The 14,899-nt window shown below is 40.7% G+C and overlaps 1 protein-coding gene across 1 annotated transcript in view; it reads left to right on the top strand.

The window, feature by feature from the left end:
- Window positions 1-202: 202 nt before the first annotated feature.
- The window catches only part of LOC146593736 (melatonin receptor type 1B-like), a 28,713-nt gene continuing 14,016 nt past the window's right edge, over window positions 203-14,899 (top strand). Inside the window, exon 1 of the mRNA XM_085308763.1 lies at window positions 203-463. Coding sequence (XP_085164889.1) covers window positions 232-463 — 232 coding nt within the window. The 5' untranslated portion in view covers window positions 203-231. The remainder of the gene's footprint in view (window positions 464-14,899) is intronic.

Here is a 14,899-nt window from a genome sequence, read left to right as displayed (position 1 = left end):
GCCCCCGGCGCCTCCGCGGCGGAGGGGAGGGGAGGGGGCCGCGCGCGCGGCGCGGCCGTTAAAAGCCTTCCCGCCCTCCCGCGCGGGCAGTCAGCGGGGCCGCCGCGCCTGCCGTCGGGGGCAGCGGCCGGGGCCGGCGCGGGCCGGTCGATGCGAGGAGCGCGAGGGGCGGGGGAGGCTGCCGGGGCGAGGCGGAGCGGAACGGAGCGCGCTGGGGCTGGGGTGGCAGCGATGCTGGAGAATGGTTCCCTGAGGAACTGCTGTGACCTGGGCGGGCGAGGCAGCTTCGGCTTCGCGGAGCGGGCCGAGGAGGAGGAGGAGGCGGCCGCCGCCGCTGGCCCGCGACCCGCCTGGGTGGTCACGGTGCTCTCCAGCGTGCTGATCTTCACCACCGTGGTGGATATCTTGGGTAACCTGCTGGTCATCGTCTCCGTCTTCAAGAACCGCAAGCTGAGGAACTCAGGTAAGAGTTAGGGAGCCCTGAAGTGTCCTCCCTCTCCCAGTGCTCAGTCCCGTAGGGCCCCGTCCAAGCTGTCAGCCCCGCTACCCATCCTTGTCCCGGCAGTGCTGCCAACGCGCCCCTGTGCTGCCTCGGCCTGCGCTGCACCCTGCGCTCGCCGCGAAGGGGCGGCGTGCGGGTCATCAAGTGGACCGTAAAGAGGCATTGAGTGGCCTTTGTGAGGCTAAAGAGGAGGGGGATCTTCTGGCKGTGCAACCTGATTAAAATAACAAAGTCTGCCCAAAGGTACAGGAGATCGAAGGAAGGAACTTTTTAAGTCTTACTTCGGAGTACTTTTGAGATGAGGCGCTATGTGTGTTCAGAGGGGAAAAGGATTCAGCCCGAAGTCCAAAACTCTCGTCGGAGTTAAGTAGCCTTCTATAAAATCGTCTTTCTCTTGTCCCCTGACTGAATGTTCTTCAACCAAAAAGCAGCAAATAAACTGGGTTTTCGAATCCTGTCTATAGTTTTTCTTTCTGAGCGCTGAAATGTGGCGGTGGGTGTTGTATTTGCTGAACTTACTTGCCTTTTGCAGTTTGGGCTAGTTACACACGCCTCGATGATAAGACTCTAGCTAGTGGCAACTATTCGAGTCTGCCTTCCCTCCTCCCAACTTCTTTTTATCTGATTCATCCACGTCCCACTGCGTGGAGACTYTCTGTCCCACCCACCCTGCGGCAGTTTCCGCCGGTTTCGGTCTAGCAGCTCTTTCATAACGCACAGTTAGGCTGGTCCTYGCGTACTGGCGCTCGGCTGCCTGTGAAGTATTGACATGTAGCGCAAGGTGTTATTCTCGCCAAACGCGGTACCCGGACAAATAGTGCTGTACCTGCTAATGTTCCCGTTACACCAAGAAATTCCCGAAGCGGTTCGTGTCTTCAGATCTTGGTGGGCACGCAGACCTCCGTAACAAAACTTTGCTGAGAGCTGAGCCGAGTTAGAGGCAGTGCTGCCTTCACAGAGTGAGCAGGCTCTGCGTTACCTCGGTCTAACGTCCCATCTAAGAGATGGGAGAAGGGGAGTAGAACTGGTGACACTTCCCCGTTCCCCGGAGTGCTTTTGCCGCGACCCGGGAGCTCCGCGCCCGGGAGGATCCCCGCTCCTTTGCAGCGCTACGGTGTTTTAGGTGCGACGTGACCGGGGCTCCCGCGGACTGAAAAGGGCCGTTCATTCGCGCTTGCCCTAACGAGCTCAAGTGTAAGAACAGCGGCGGGCTATAAAGGCATGACACGAGACGCGGGCCCGGTCCGCGGGTGCGGGCGGGGGCCGCTGCCCCTCCCTCCCCCTCCCCCCGCAAACTATCCCTCTGCCAGCCCGAGGCATCAAATCCTGGCCGCGGGGAGGGCAGGAGGGGATTTTTTTTCTGAACCGTTTCCTCCTTTCAAGAGAGCGAGGAGGAGGGTTTGGAGCAGAAGAGTTTGCATGGAAGATCAAGCTTCAGGATACTGATCAAAGTCCTCCGTGTCATCCTAAAAGTTTCTTTATATCTGATTCAAATACCTACTAATTAACCTTCTTCTAGGATTACCCTTAATATGGTGTCATTGACCCTGTCACAAAGATCTATTCCTGATCCTTGGTAAGCATCATGATGAATAGCAAGGAGTACCTTCTGTCTAATCTTCATAAAATTAAATATCTTATAAATTGCCAGTTCTTTGCCTTGCATCGCGTAATAACTGATGGGAAAAGACTGAAGGGGTAGCCTGAAAGAGGCTGAGTGGGTAAATAGAGAGGCAGATGCCGTGAGAGTTTCATAAGGAGGAGGCGGAGAGAGAGGGCTGCAAAGAGCTGAGGGTGGAGTCACGGAGAGCGCGGGGAGGTGGTGGAGGGCTGAGGCAGGGCTTGGGAGCCCTCAGCCTGAGACGAACAAAGAAAACAGATAGGCAGGTTTGGATTGGATTGTTTCATACATGCAGAAGTCTCTTTCTCATGTTTAAATTTGTTTTTGGAGGTGGAGGGTAGAATTTCTGAAGGCTCTTCAAAGCAATACAGAGCATAACTGGTATGAATCAACATGTTTGTTCTCTTATATAACTGTATCCAACCTTTTTGTGAGAATCTGCGCGATTTCTGATCTCTAAAAAATGAATGAATTTACAGAAATTAGTGCTTTTATCATTTCTAATTTTGGAGAGGAAGTAACTTTGTCCAACACACTACAAAGTTAAGTAAAACTTCTTGTGTGGGAAAGATGAAATAAATTAGCCTATCTTCCTACTTGGCTTTGTATACTGAATTTTCAGAAGTGACTCGATATTTTTGGATGTCTTCATTTAAGCATGCCTAATTGGAGGCAGTTTTTAAGATGCTAAACTTTTGTGGTGCTAAAGTCCACGTGTGCTAAACAATCACTGTTGGATAGTCAAGTGTTCAGAAGCTTTATGAAGCCATTAATTGCAGTCAGCTTTGCAGTTGTGTTAAAATATACAAAAGTTGGGTTATGATGAGAACTGCAAAACTAAAGAGAACAATACAATTGAGGTCCTGTGCAACATGCTCTAGGCAACGTTGTCTGAGCAGAGGAGTTGGACTAGATGCTCTCCAGAGGTCCCTTCCAACCTCAAACATTCTGTGATTAAAACCGCTAGATGTATTTTAAGAATTCCAGGATATATTTCTATAGCTGTAGCCATGACATTAGGGATGGGGCAGGAGCCCGCTAGGAAGAGCTTCAGCAGGTGAGAACTTGACAAGACATCCCCCACAGAAGGTGTGTAAACAAATCATTTGTATTTCTTTGGTGTTAAGCCAACATAAAATCAGAGAGGTCAAAAATAGGTCAATTAACTCACATATTATTTCAGAGAATAGTGAGGGCTTGGGACCCTTTGACTTTTGTCAGAAGGTCTAATTTTAATCTCAGAGTACTGCCAAAAATTAATAAGTGGAAAACAATATTTTTAGTGCTATGTGTCAACCTTCTTTACTCTCTTCCTCCACTATTTTCCTTTATATATATGACAGTTAACATGGCACAATGAGACTGATTTCCATTGATATTGCAAGGTGATTCTGTAACACAAATCAAGTTCAATTCATGCTTCTCTTTCCACCTGTGAGAATATGGGTGTAGGTGTATTTGCACGTATAATTAAATATGAGTGTGTGTGGCTGTAGAAACAGACAATATTACTTATGTATGCAGACATCAGTACAAACCAGGACATTCCTGCACAAAGAATTGTAATTCTGGTTTTCATCTTTCTATTAAATAAAAAAGTTTAGAAACATAAATCTTGTGCTTTTTTTTTCTGTTTCTTCTTTATCCTTCACTTCATGTTTCCTTCTGTAAAATAGCTGAGGATATGTTTTCCTCCATTGTTATCTGCTGTTTTCAGTTATTCTTCCTCTTTTTAGCCTCACTAGTTCTTTCTCTCCTCTATTTTGCCTCTCCCTTATTTCTTCCTTATTATTATTATCACATGTTGGAGCAGTGGAGGGTCATAAAATATTTTCTCCTGGGGTGATGTTCATCTCAGTTAACTCTAGAAGATGACAGTGGAGATAGCTGCTTCTGAGCCTGTTTTCTTGGGCTCTTTTTATAGTCTATGCAGAGATACAAGCATCTTTAGGGCATAGTTCATCCAAACAATTTTTGATATCTACATTAGGACTGACATGATTCAGCCCCTAAAGTGTCTCTTTCTCTCTCTCCACTGACTTCAAAGGGAAGCAAGAGGGGTGTAGCTCTGATGTAGACATTTACAGTTAGGTGAGACGAAATCAACATATGAATTCAGAAGCTATCCATCATGTATTTTTTTTAGAACCTTGTCAAGCTCCATCTTGAAATTTCTGCTTTCCCCTTCCTCCCTCCCTGTCCTCCAAAAGATTGCTTTTATTCAAATAAGACTAATGGTGAAAAGAAAAACTAATCTCTGATACAACTGAAATATTCAGTACTTATATGTACTTGGATCCTGAAACTGCTTGGTGAAATTGGCTTTTAATATCAGAGATGATACTTACAAGAGATGAGTAGAGCTTGAGATCCCACTATTTCTTTCAGCTAGGAGCTGGCTTGACAGAACTTTTATGCCACTGACTTCTTGAACCCTTAGTCCTTGGGTTCCTTAGCCCTGGGACTCTGTGTGGCCAGGCTTTCACATTCTCTTTCACATTCAGAATCTCTTGTTTTGAAGCTGCCCAGCACTAAGGAATTCATGGGAATATGACTTCAGTGTTCACAAAAGTTCACTGAACCCAATGTTTATAACAAAATAGAGCTCTTTTTATCTCTTTAAAATAATTCTATGGTTCAAAACAATTTCCTATTTTAAGCTTGTACTTATTAACTGCTGATTTATAGTGGATTTATTTTATTTGTAGAGCCAACGCAGACATTTAACTTGGATAGATCGTTTCTCTCTGGTGATAACTCTCATGTCATATTAATAGAAAGCAAACACACATTCTCATTCAACCTTTATTTTTTTCCATACTAAATAAGGCAAACACTTTTAGTTTCCTCTAATTAGATGAGCTCTTCATTTTCCTGATTGTCTTGAGCCTTTCAGCTCACCTGTCCCAACTGATTCATCTTTCCTAAACAGCAGAAATCAGAACTATTCCTACTAATACAGATTAAATATTACCAATAACTTTAAATAATATAAGCACCTTGTCCTATGCTACCCTTCCCTGGATAATACTTGATACATATTTGGCCAGCTTTTCCTTTTATATGATAATATGGATSACTCTTAGTGGTGCTATCACTTACTAATACAACTCTTCTTTTTCTTTTGTCATTTCAGCCCACAAAATTATCAGTTTTCCTTCAGCACCTGACCTCATACTATTATATTCTGTACACTTTCTAATCTTTTATTCCTCAAGGGAAAGAGATCTTCCCTTGATTTTTCTCTATATTGATGTAGGCTTCCAACTTTGTATTATCACCAAATGTTATTAGTTCTCTGTGTTTTGTGACCTAATATTTCCACATTAGAGAAAATTAGTCCAATGGAGGTTATCTCCCTGCAGTCCAACATTTTCCTTTCCTCACTATCCATGCATTGGTACCCATAGTCTGTGTGGTACCCTAGCAAATGTGTTTCCAAAGCCATGCCATATTAGGTACAGAAAGTTCAGATGTTATTAAATAGAAATAGTCAGATTAGCTGACACAACCTCTTCTTACAAACTCATTGAATTTTATTGTATTTGCCTTTTACCTGTGTCTTTAATTCTTCTTTCTTTCATTTTATTTTTTTCTGTAGCCTTGTCTGCTTTTGAGGTGAGATCAACAAGCCTGAAGATTTCTTGATCCATTCATCTTCTCCACTTTCTCCACTTTAAATATGGATGCTATGTTAGCACATGGTCTATGAAAGAAAAATGAATCTTTTAGGAGTCACTGATAGTATTTGAGTTTTCTCATTGCTCTCTGACTAATTATTTTCCTGACTCATTGCTAGCACCATTCATGTACCTTAACAAGGGTAAAGRAAATGGGTAATAAACTGTGGGTGCACCTAAAGCTGCAGGGGTGCCATAACACAACTGTTCCTTGGGATGCGTATAGGAGCCAAGTTCTGTGCCACAGCTTCAGAGAAATCAGCACTTTCCTGCTGGACCAAGAACCAGAGAACCCATCCTGCCTCTTTTTGCATGTCCACATGTAGCGCTCTGTCTTGTCAAAACCCATAATACTCTTTCTGAGATAACAGACACTAAAAATTTCTTCCTGTCAGATATATCTGATCTCTTGGACCTGCAGGCATTTTTACTTCATTGTGGATATGATAATTCCTCACCTGCCAGCCTGCCTTGTTCCAAGTCCACCATTACTGTCCTTATTAAAAACCATAGCAAAATCTTTCTTCATACTAGAGATTTTAAATCTCTGTTGGATTCTCCCTCCCTCAGTAACTCCTCTTTCCTTCATCTTTTCATTAACATGGCAAAAGGGAATTTATTTGTTTTGGAAGTCTTTGAAAAGCCAATTAAGTTTAGGTTTTGCCAGTTTCCATTTTAGACTGTTTTGCTCTGTCTGGCAAATCTTTGGTGCATTTGTCTTTTCCTGTTCCTTCTAGACTCTCTTTTTGCCCCAGCATCCTTTCTGAGACATTTCTTCTAGCTGTATCTGGAACTCTTCCTTACAGTTTTTCCTCTTTTGAATGCAGGTTTCAAATATTTTTTTATATCTTTAATATAAATAAATGTCAATCTTCCTTCACATTGAAGTCCCTAAGCTCCTCGGGAGAGATGACTTCACTTTCCTAATTAGTTTCTTTCATTTATTGAAATGCGTCCTTTTAAAGCAAAACTCTTTAGTTACATCTATTTTGTTTATCCTTCCATTTAATTTAAGCTAAATCATCTCTGCTTTCAATGCAAGCTTATTTTCTATGATAAGCTCTTCAGGGATATCTTTGTTCTGTTTTCAAAACAAAGGCTGAGATATATTTGTTGTCCACTTTGCATACGAGAAGCTGCAGTGTCCTATCATTAAATGATTTCCATTGATTTTGCCCTGCTAAACAGAGCTTATTTTACCCTATTGCAGATTAGCAGGTACTTCCCTACATATTGCCTTTACAGCTCCTCCCCAATTTAATTTTGACTTTTTTAAAGAATATTTTATAATACCCTATTACACTTACCCTAATACACTTTATAATGCCCTTTTTTATCAATGCACAAGACTACCTCAAAACTTTCATCCTCATTTCTGTCTTTTGTGAAGACTACATAACTCTGAGTTAATATTTCTCATCTCCAAACRTTGGTGTAATTCCATTCTAATAGAATTACTGCCATGAAATTTCATTCATATTTTTCATTATTTTTTTTTATTTCTTACTTTTCTGTATAGGTTCCTTGCAATCTTTTACTTTGCATATTACTTTTCTGACTACCACTGCAATCAAATCAATGACTTTTACAGTCAGCCTCCTCTGTCAGCTCCAACTGTCCATATTTGTTGCCATCACATTCTCCCAGCCAATTTCCTCCTTGCCCTATGTATTAAACCAAGAAATTATATGAATCTTTCCCATGCTCTCTTTCCATCTCTTAGTTTCAAGTTCTTTTTATTCAGTTTGCCAGGCTGGATCACAAGCTAGTATCCCATAATCTTAGATTATCTGTCTATCAAAAAGAATTCTCTTTTCAGAAAATCCCTCCAAACGGTCAATATCCCAAACCTTTGTACACTAGTTCTAGAATCACCCAGTCATGTGCCCTTGACTCATCTAATACAGTTGCTCTTCTGTTCTCTTCTAGGTTGGGAAATAGGATAAATTCATCACTGATTCCATCATCTTTTCAGTGAGACGTCACTGAAAAAGTAACTAGCTGAGTAAATAAATCTTGAAAGGTATTAATAAAATAGAACCTTTAAACTTTGTTAACCTGTTAATAATCCAAAAAGTAGGAAAGCAAAGAGAAAAGCCTCATTTACAAATTATAAGAAATTACTTGAACAAAGGAAGTACCCTTCAGAAAAGGGAAGTAAACCTTGCAAGTAAGTTTCAATGCATGAATCAGAGACCTAAGAGTGTTCTAGATGAGAACAAATCTAAAGAATGTAGAATTTTAAAATATTTGGAAGTAGAAAGACTGTAAGGAAATCAGTGGCCTAAGAGGATTGAAAGAAGTATTTAAGAGTGTACAAACATTGTTTAGGAAAAAAAAAACAAACAAAAAAAAMCAAACAAACACTTCTGCATCAGTCTTTAAATAGAGAATGATGAGGAGATTAACAGTTTCTTCCAAAGCAGTAGGAGGTGGCTTTACATAATAGTATACACAAAATAGTGAGTAGCTTAGAGGAGATAGATTTGTATGACCTTTTTTGTACGTCTTATGACAAAAGACGAGTATATTCAATAAAATTTGAAGATGAAAAATACTAAGATGGAAAAGAAGATGCTTTTCTGAATTCTAAGTGAACTGTGGAAGTCAGGAATTTGCAAAAATTTAAAGAATTGTTGGCTATTCTATAAATATTCTGAGTGTTCAATGCTCTAATGGCTAATGATAGCAAAAATCTGAGGGTAAAAAATATGTTAGTGATAGGCGTAAACCAGCTTCTAGCAATTAAGAATTAGGATAAAACTCTAATCTGAGGGCAGGTTATTCTACATCTGTGGGATACTTTGTATATCCTCTGGTGCTTGATAGTACCTCACTGGATGACAAATCATTACGGCAGTTCCCTTTTATTCTGTAGAGGAATAGATCAATATATTGATGAATGAATAGGAAGCATATCACCAAGATCAGCTCCAGGACACTTGTATATATTTTAGAATAAAATGCTAATCTCTACTCCACTGAATAACTGGGGCTCTTGGTGTTCTTATCTTTAGAAGAAAAAAATGATAAGCATTCTGATGACCTTGATAAATACCTGAACCTTAACCTGAAGGTCTAAGCATGTGTTCATATTGTGTTTTGCAGCTGGCATATGTACATTCTAACCATACTCTGAGCTAGAGAAAACTATGTGGTGATGAAGACATTGTGACACTTCATCTGCAATACCATACCCAGGCTCTCCATAGATCCTACTCTAATGTGCTCACAAAGATTTTGAGTTTTTTTCAGCTCAGAATATGAGTAAGTTTACTTGTATCTGCCTGAAACATAACCTCAGAAACATGAAATTAGAAGAACATTTAGTTTGCTGTAGTATGGCAATTCGTATGTGTCTTAKCAGCACTCCATTTACTGCTAGCTCTCCTCTGGACAGGCTTTTCCTCTGCAGCCCTTGCAGACTGTGTGAGGCATGTTTTGTCTGCAATAAAGTGCTATTCTTGGATAGACCGACAGAAACTTTTCAAGGGTTCACATTGCTCTTTGACATAATCAGCAAGAGAGCCAAGAGACCAAATCTGCTCACTGAAAGCAGTTACCACTCATTGTAAAAGGCAGTAATTTTTCAAATGCTTTTTTGCAGATACATATTCATCAGGTGGCTTGAGCCATTCTACTAAGAATGTCATACAAGACTATGTTCAACTCACTAAAATCAAGGAAAACTTGCTTTCTGCCTCTAGAAGGTGTAGAATTGGATCTATTCAGAGTACCACTGTCTTCAGATATGCCAGATTCACATCCAGATTTTAACATCTTATATATATTATGCTTTACAAACAATATTGTTATCTCCATGTAGAATGTCAAATAAATTGACTTAGTCCCGAGAAGGCAGATGCTATTCTCAGAATACGTATGAGAATAACTGTATTATCCTGAGCTGATTTAACAGAACCAATCCTTCTCTTTGCAGAAGGAAGAAAGGCTATCACAATTTATATCTTCCTGAAAATCAAAATCTGTGCAGTTGAACTAGTTTTTAAACTGCCACCTTGAGATAGATATGAAACAGACCTCCTAAAAGCAAAAGTAAACAGAAATACCACCTCTAAATCACTGTGGGTGCAACTCCACTGACTTCCTTAACAGTAGTGGCTGTTTTGAAATCTTCTTCAAATACATCAGTAGCAAGAGGAGGACTAGGGAAAATGTGGGCCTGCTACTGAATGGAGCGGGGGCCCTGGTGACAAGGGATACAGAGAAGGCAGAATTACTAAATGCCTTCTTTGCTTCAGTCTTCACTGCTAAGGGAAGACTTAGCCACCAGGAATCCTGCAGCCTGGATGTGAGGGAGAAAGTCTGGAGAAGGAAGACTTTCCTTTGGTTGAGGAGGAGAGGATTAGAGACCTTCTGGGCAGGCTAGACATCCACAAATCCATGGGCCTGGATGGAATACATCCACGGGTACTGAGGGAGCTGGTGGATGTTGTTGCCTGGCCATTCTCCATCATCTTTGAAAGGTCCTGGAGAACTGGAGAGGTGCCTGAGGACTGGAAGAAAGCCAATGTCACTCCAGTCTTCAAGAAGGGCAAGAAGGAGGACCCAGGCAACTACTGGCCCGTCAGCCTCACCTCCATCCCTGCAAAGGTGATGGAACARYTCATTCTGGATGTCATCTCCAGACATATGGAGGAGCAGAAGGTGATCAGGAGTAGCCAGCGTGGATTCACCAAGGGGAAATCCTGCTTAACCAACCTGATAACCTTCTCTGATGTCATGACTGGCTGGGTAGATGAGGGGGAAGAGCAGTGGACATTGTGTACCTTGACTTCAGCAAGGCTTTTGACACTGTCTCCCATAACGTCCTCCTAGAGAAGCTGAGGAAGTTAGACGAGTGGACAGTGAGGTGTCTTGAGAACTGTCTGAAAGGCAGAGCTCAGAGGGTCGTCATCAGTGGCGCAGAGTCTAGTTGGTGGCCTGTGCTTAGTGGCGTCCCCCAAGGCTCAGGACTGTGTCCCATCCTGTTCAGCTTCTTCATCAATGACCTGGATGAGGGGACAGAGTGCCTCCTCAGCAAGTTTGCTGATGACACCAAGCTGGGAGGAGTGGCTGACACACCAGAGGGTTGTGCTACCATTCAGAGAGACCTGGACAGGSTGGAGAGTTGGGCAGAGAGGAACCTCCTGAGGTTCAACAAGTGCAAGTGCAGGATCCTGCATCTAGGGAAAAATAACCCTAGGCATCAGAACAAGGTGGGGGCTGACCCTCTGGAGAGCAGCTCTGCAGAGAAGGACCTGGCAGTGCTGGTGGATGACAGGTTGACCATGAGGCAGYAATGTGCCCTTGTGGCCAGGAAGGCCAATGGTACCCTGGGGTSCATTAGGAAGAGTGTTGCCAGCAGGTGGAGGGAGGTGGTCCTGCCCCTCTACTCAGCTCTGSGGAGGCCTCATCTCGAGTCCTGTGTCCAGTTCTGAGCTCCCCAGTACAAGACGCACATGGAGCTACTGCAGAGAGACTCCAGCATAGGGCTAGGAAGATGATCAGAGGGCTGGAGCATTTGCCCTATGAGGAACGGCTGTAAGAGCTGGACCTCTTCAGCCTGGGGACGAGAAGACTGAGGGGGGATCTTATCAATGTGTACAAGTACCTGAAGGGAGGGTGTCAAGGGGACGGGGACAAACTCTTTTCAGTTGTCCCGTGTGACAGGCCAAGAGGCAATGGGCAGAAATTGAAGCACAGGAAGTTCCGCCTGACCGTGAGGGGGAATTTCTTCCCTGTGAGAGTGACAGAGCACTGGTACAGGTTGTCCAGAGGTTGTGGAGTCTCTTTCTCTGGTGATATTCAAGGCTCACCTGGATGCAACCCTGTCTAAGATGCTCTAAGTGACCCTGCTGAGCAGGGAGGTCCCCTAGACTAGATGATCTCCAGAGGTCTCTTCCAACCTTGCTGATTCTGTAATTCTGTGATTCTACTTTTTGTCTTAATACTGATAAAGAGTGAGCTACATCACAAAGCCAATATTTTCCTGACTTTTCAGCTGAATATGAATGCTATTAAAGTCAGAGATGGGACAGTTACCTCTTGACATAACAACAGATAATATCAGCCTAAAACACTTATCAGCCTATGCTACTGATTGCTGGGATCTGTATTTCTGGGATTTTTTTACTTATATGTTACAGAGATTTGTGGTTATACTGTTTGTTTAATAAACATTGTTTAAATTATATCTGATGTAAAAAACACAAATCTCCTCAGCAAGTAATCAGTTTTGTTCAGCTACTATTTATGGACTTCAGTTCAATTATTTTGAGTGTTCAAATATCTATATGTAATTTATACTGATATTACATGTCACTTCCACAGCACTACCATATTTCTACTATAGAAAAACATCTGCTCATCCATTATGTTAGATTAGCACATTTGCACAATGAGGGCAATAATTGCTGTCAGAAAATATCACATACAGCTATTGAAGCTAGTAGTCTGGATAATAAGATTAGGAAAAATATACATTTAATATATAAGCCCTGTAAATATAATTCTATTAAAGGAATTGTAAGTTCAGAAGGAGCACTGAAACATAAAAAACACCYCTACATAAAAGGCAGGGTTGAATAAAGGACATCCACATGTCTCTAAGCTTTACTCAAACCTTGTCTGAAATTCTCAGTGTCCTCTCCCACTAAAATCAATGAAAATTTTTTATTTACCTCATTATGCACAGAACCTAATTTGAGTTTGCATAGTGAAAAGGATCTTGTATCAGATGGCTATCACTGATGAATAATATTTATCTAATCAATTTAGTTTTTTTTTTTTTATTCTGCCTCATAGCTTGGACAGCTCTTTCCATTAAATTAAAAGTAATCCATTTTACTAAACGTTCTCTGCATAGTCTCAAAACAATGTGGCTATTCAAACTATTAAATGAAATTAGCCTTACATTTCCCATTCCATATATGCTAAGAAAGTAAAAGCCATTTGGCTGTATTTTTTTTTAAGTGTTCTAATGTTAAAGGTTCATCTGATCCTCTTGAACCTATCACAGCAGGATGAAGTCTTAGAAGAGTATCGTTATCCCTTCACCTTCTCCTTCTGCCAAGTCGGACCTGCACTGAGGTTTCCGTGTCATGATATAGTCAGCTAAATTCATTCATGGCCAAGTGGTATGTACACCATAGGCCTCCACCTATTTAGGTCATCTGTTAGATCACTAACTCTTCAATGTACCATAGCCTTCCAGTTAAGATGACTATACCTTCTCTTTGCTGAGGATAAAAGATCTTCTAGCTTTTCTTATAACAGAAATCTTGCCTTTCTGTCTACTCCAGCATCCAGGATAACCCATAACTTCATGGTTATGACCCTGGCTTACAATACAGGGCTTGTGAATTCAAGTCTTTCAAGTCACTTTTGAGCAAAAGGAATCAACTAGGAATCAACTCTAAAGTTATTACTATTATGTTTTTAATGGGACTCTGCATTCTTAGTGAAACAGATGTGCTCAGACCACTCAGACCATGCCAAGTAAATTGAACTCCTTTGGAGACCTTATGCCAGCATGACTCACATAGGCCTTAGTCAAAAGTGGACATCTACGCACAAAAGTGGACATCTACGTTCTACGTACTAAATGCAGAAAAGAAAGGAAAATTCAAGTGAAGGCACTAAGGAAATTTTCTGCCTGAAATACCAAGAAATAGAAGTACTTCATGGCCTAACAGACTAAGAGGGCTTTCCTGAACTGCTATCCTGAGTGAAAAGCTCCCAGTTCCACCTAGAGGACACTCTAGATGTCTAAGTTATATGTTGATTTTCTATGTCCCTGTTCCCACCACTGTAAATTAGCACTTTTATACACAGCTGTGGCCCAGAAATGCAAAGATATCTGAAAGCAGAAAACATTTGTCCACACACATTTGCAGTACAAAAAGAAACAAGGAAGACATTGGCCCAACTTTAGTTCTAAAGACTAAGATGCAGGATAACTAGACATTTTTGTTAATTATTTATTTCTAGAGTCTAAAGAACATATTTTACTCATATCCTTCTAGAAAATACTTGCTGAAGCCTAAATATAATGCTTATATAATATTTAACTAGTTAAATTTTCACTGTCTTAATTTATAATTGCTCAGTTTGATTATTCAGAATTGATTCTGCAATCTTTGGGCCTGATTTGACAAACAATCAACTTAAATGGAGTCTTTATAGGGATCTTAGTGAGAATTGTATCAAGACCTTTTAGCTTGCTCATATCGTGATGAAATCAACTGAAGTACTACTAGGAGTCTTTAAAACCTCATGTAGCCTTCAGTCATCTTTAGGCAGGATTAGGCAGAAGAATTGTAGGGCTGGAGCTCTTGGTATAGGAAGGGAACCTGAAATTCTCTTTGCACAGAAAAAAAAATATATATATATATATATTAAAAAAAAAAAGAATTAGTATTTTTCATGGTAACACATTTAACCTATCCTATTTTAATAATAACCTTTCGCCAGAATTACACTCCAGAGAGAATGAGGGAAGGGAAAAAGCTGATATAATTTCCACATTCAGAAAGAAAGTATTTTAATTCTTATATATATATTCTTATTAGCAGATATATATATATGTATGTGTATATACATGTATACTGTTTAATAATTAAAGTAGCATACGTATATAATACATATGTAACATAAGATTTAAGTGTAAATACAGAGTGCTTGATTAAGATAATTAAAAATAAAATTAATCCATTCATGATTCTAATTATACAGATGCTGAAGTTACGGATAAAATGAGAAATATGAAAAGTCTTAGGTCTTTTTGCAACTGGAAGTGGATTTGTCAAATTTTTTTTCCTTAGGAAGTTACGTAAATGAAGGAGTTTATGCTGTTCTTAAATCTCATTACTACTGGTGTTGCTATGTTTTGTTCAACTGCTGGAACTAAACAATAAAGTAATAAAATAAAAACAGCACAACAAAACACTTCCATGACATGTTTCCCAAAGGAAATGAGGTAGGCATTAATAATATGAATTCCATGTAAAATATTAATGTAATAAGCTTATAGTTGCTGTCATTGTTAATATATTTGACATGCACAATTTTTCTTTAGAATTTTAGTAGTCACAC

Source organism: Rhea americana, unplaced genomic scaffold (genome assembly GCF_003343005.1).
Source record: "Rhea americana isolate MKP2758 unplaced genomic scaffold, rheAme1 scaffold_280, whole genome shotgun sequence".
NCBI classification, from domain to species: domain Eukaryota; kingdom Metazoa; phylum Chordata; class Aves; order Rheiformes; family Rheidae; genus Rhea; species Rhea americana.
The sequence above is the reverse complement of the archived record's forward strand: the minus strand, read 5'-3'. Positions and strand labels throughout refer to the sequence as shown.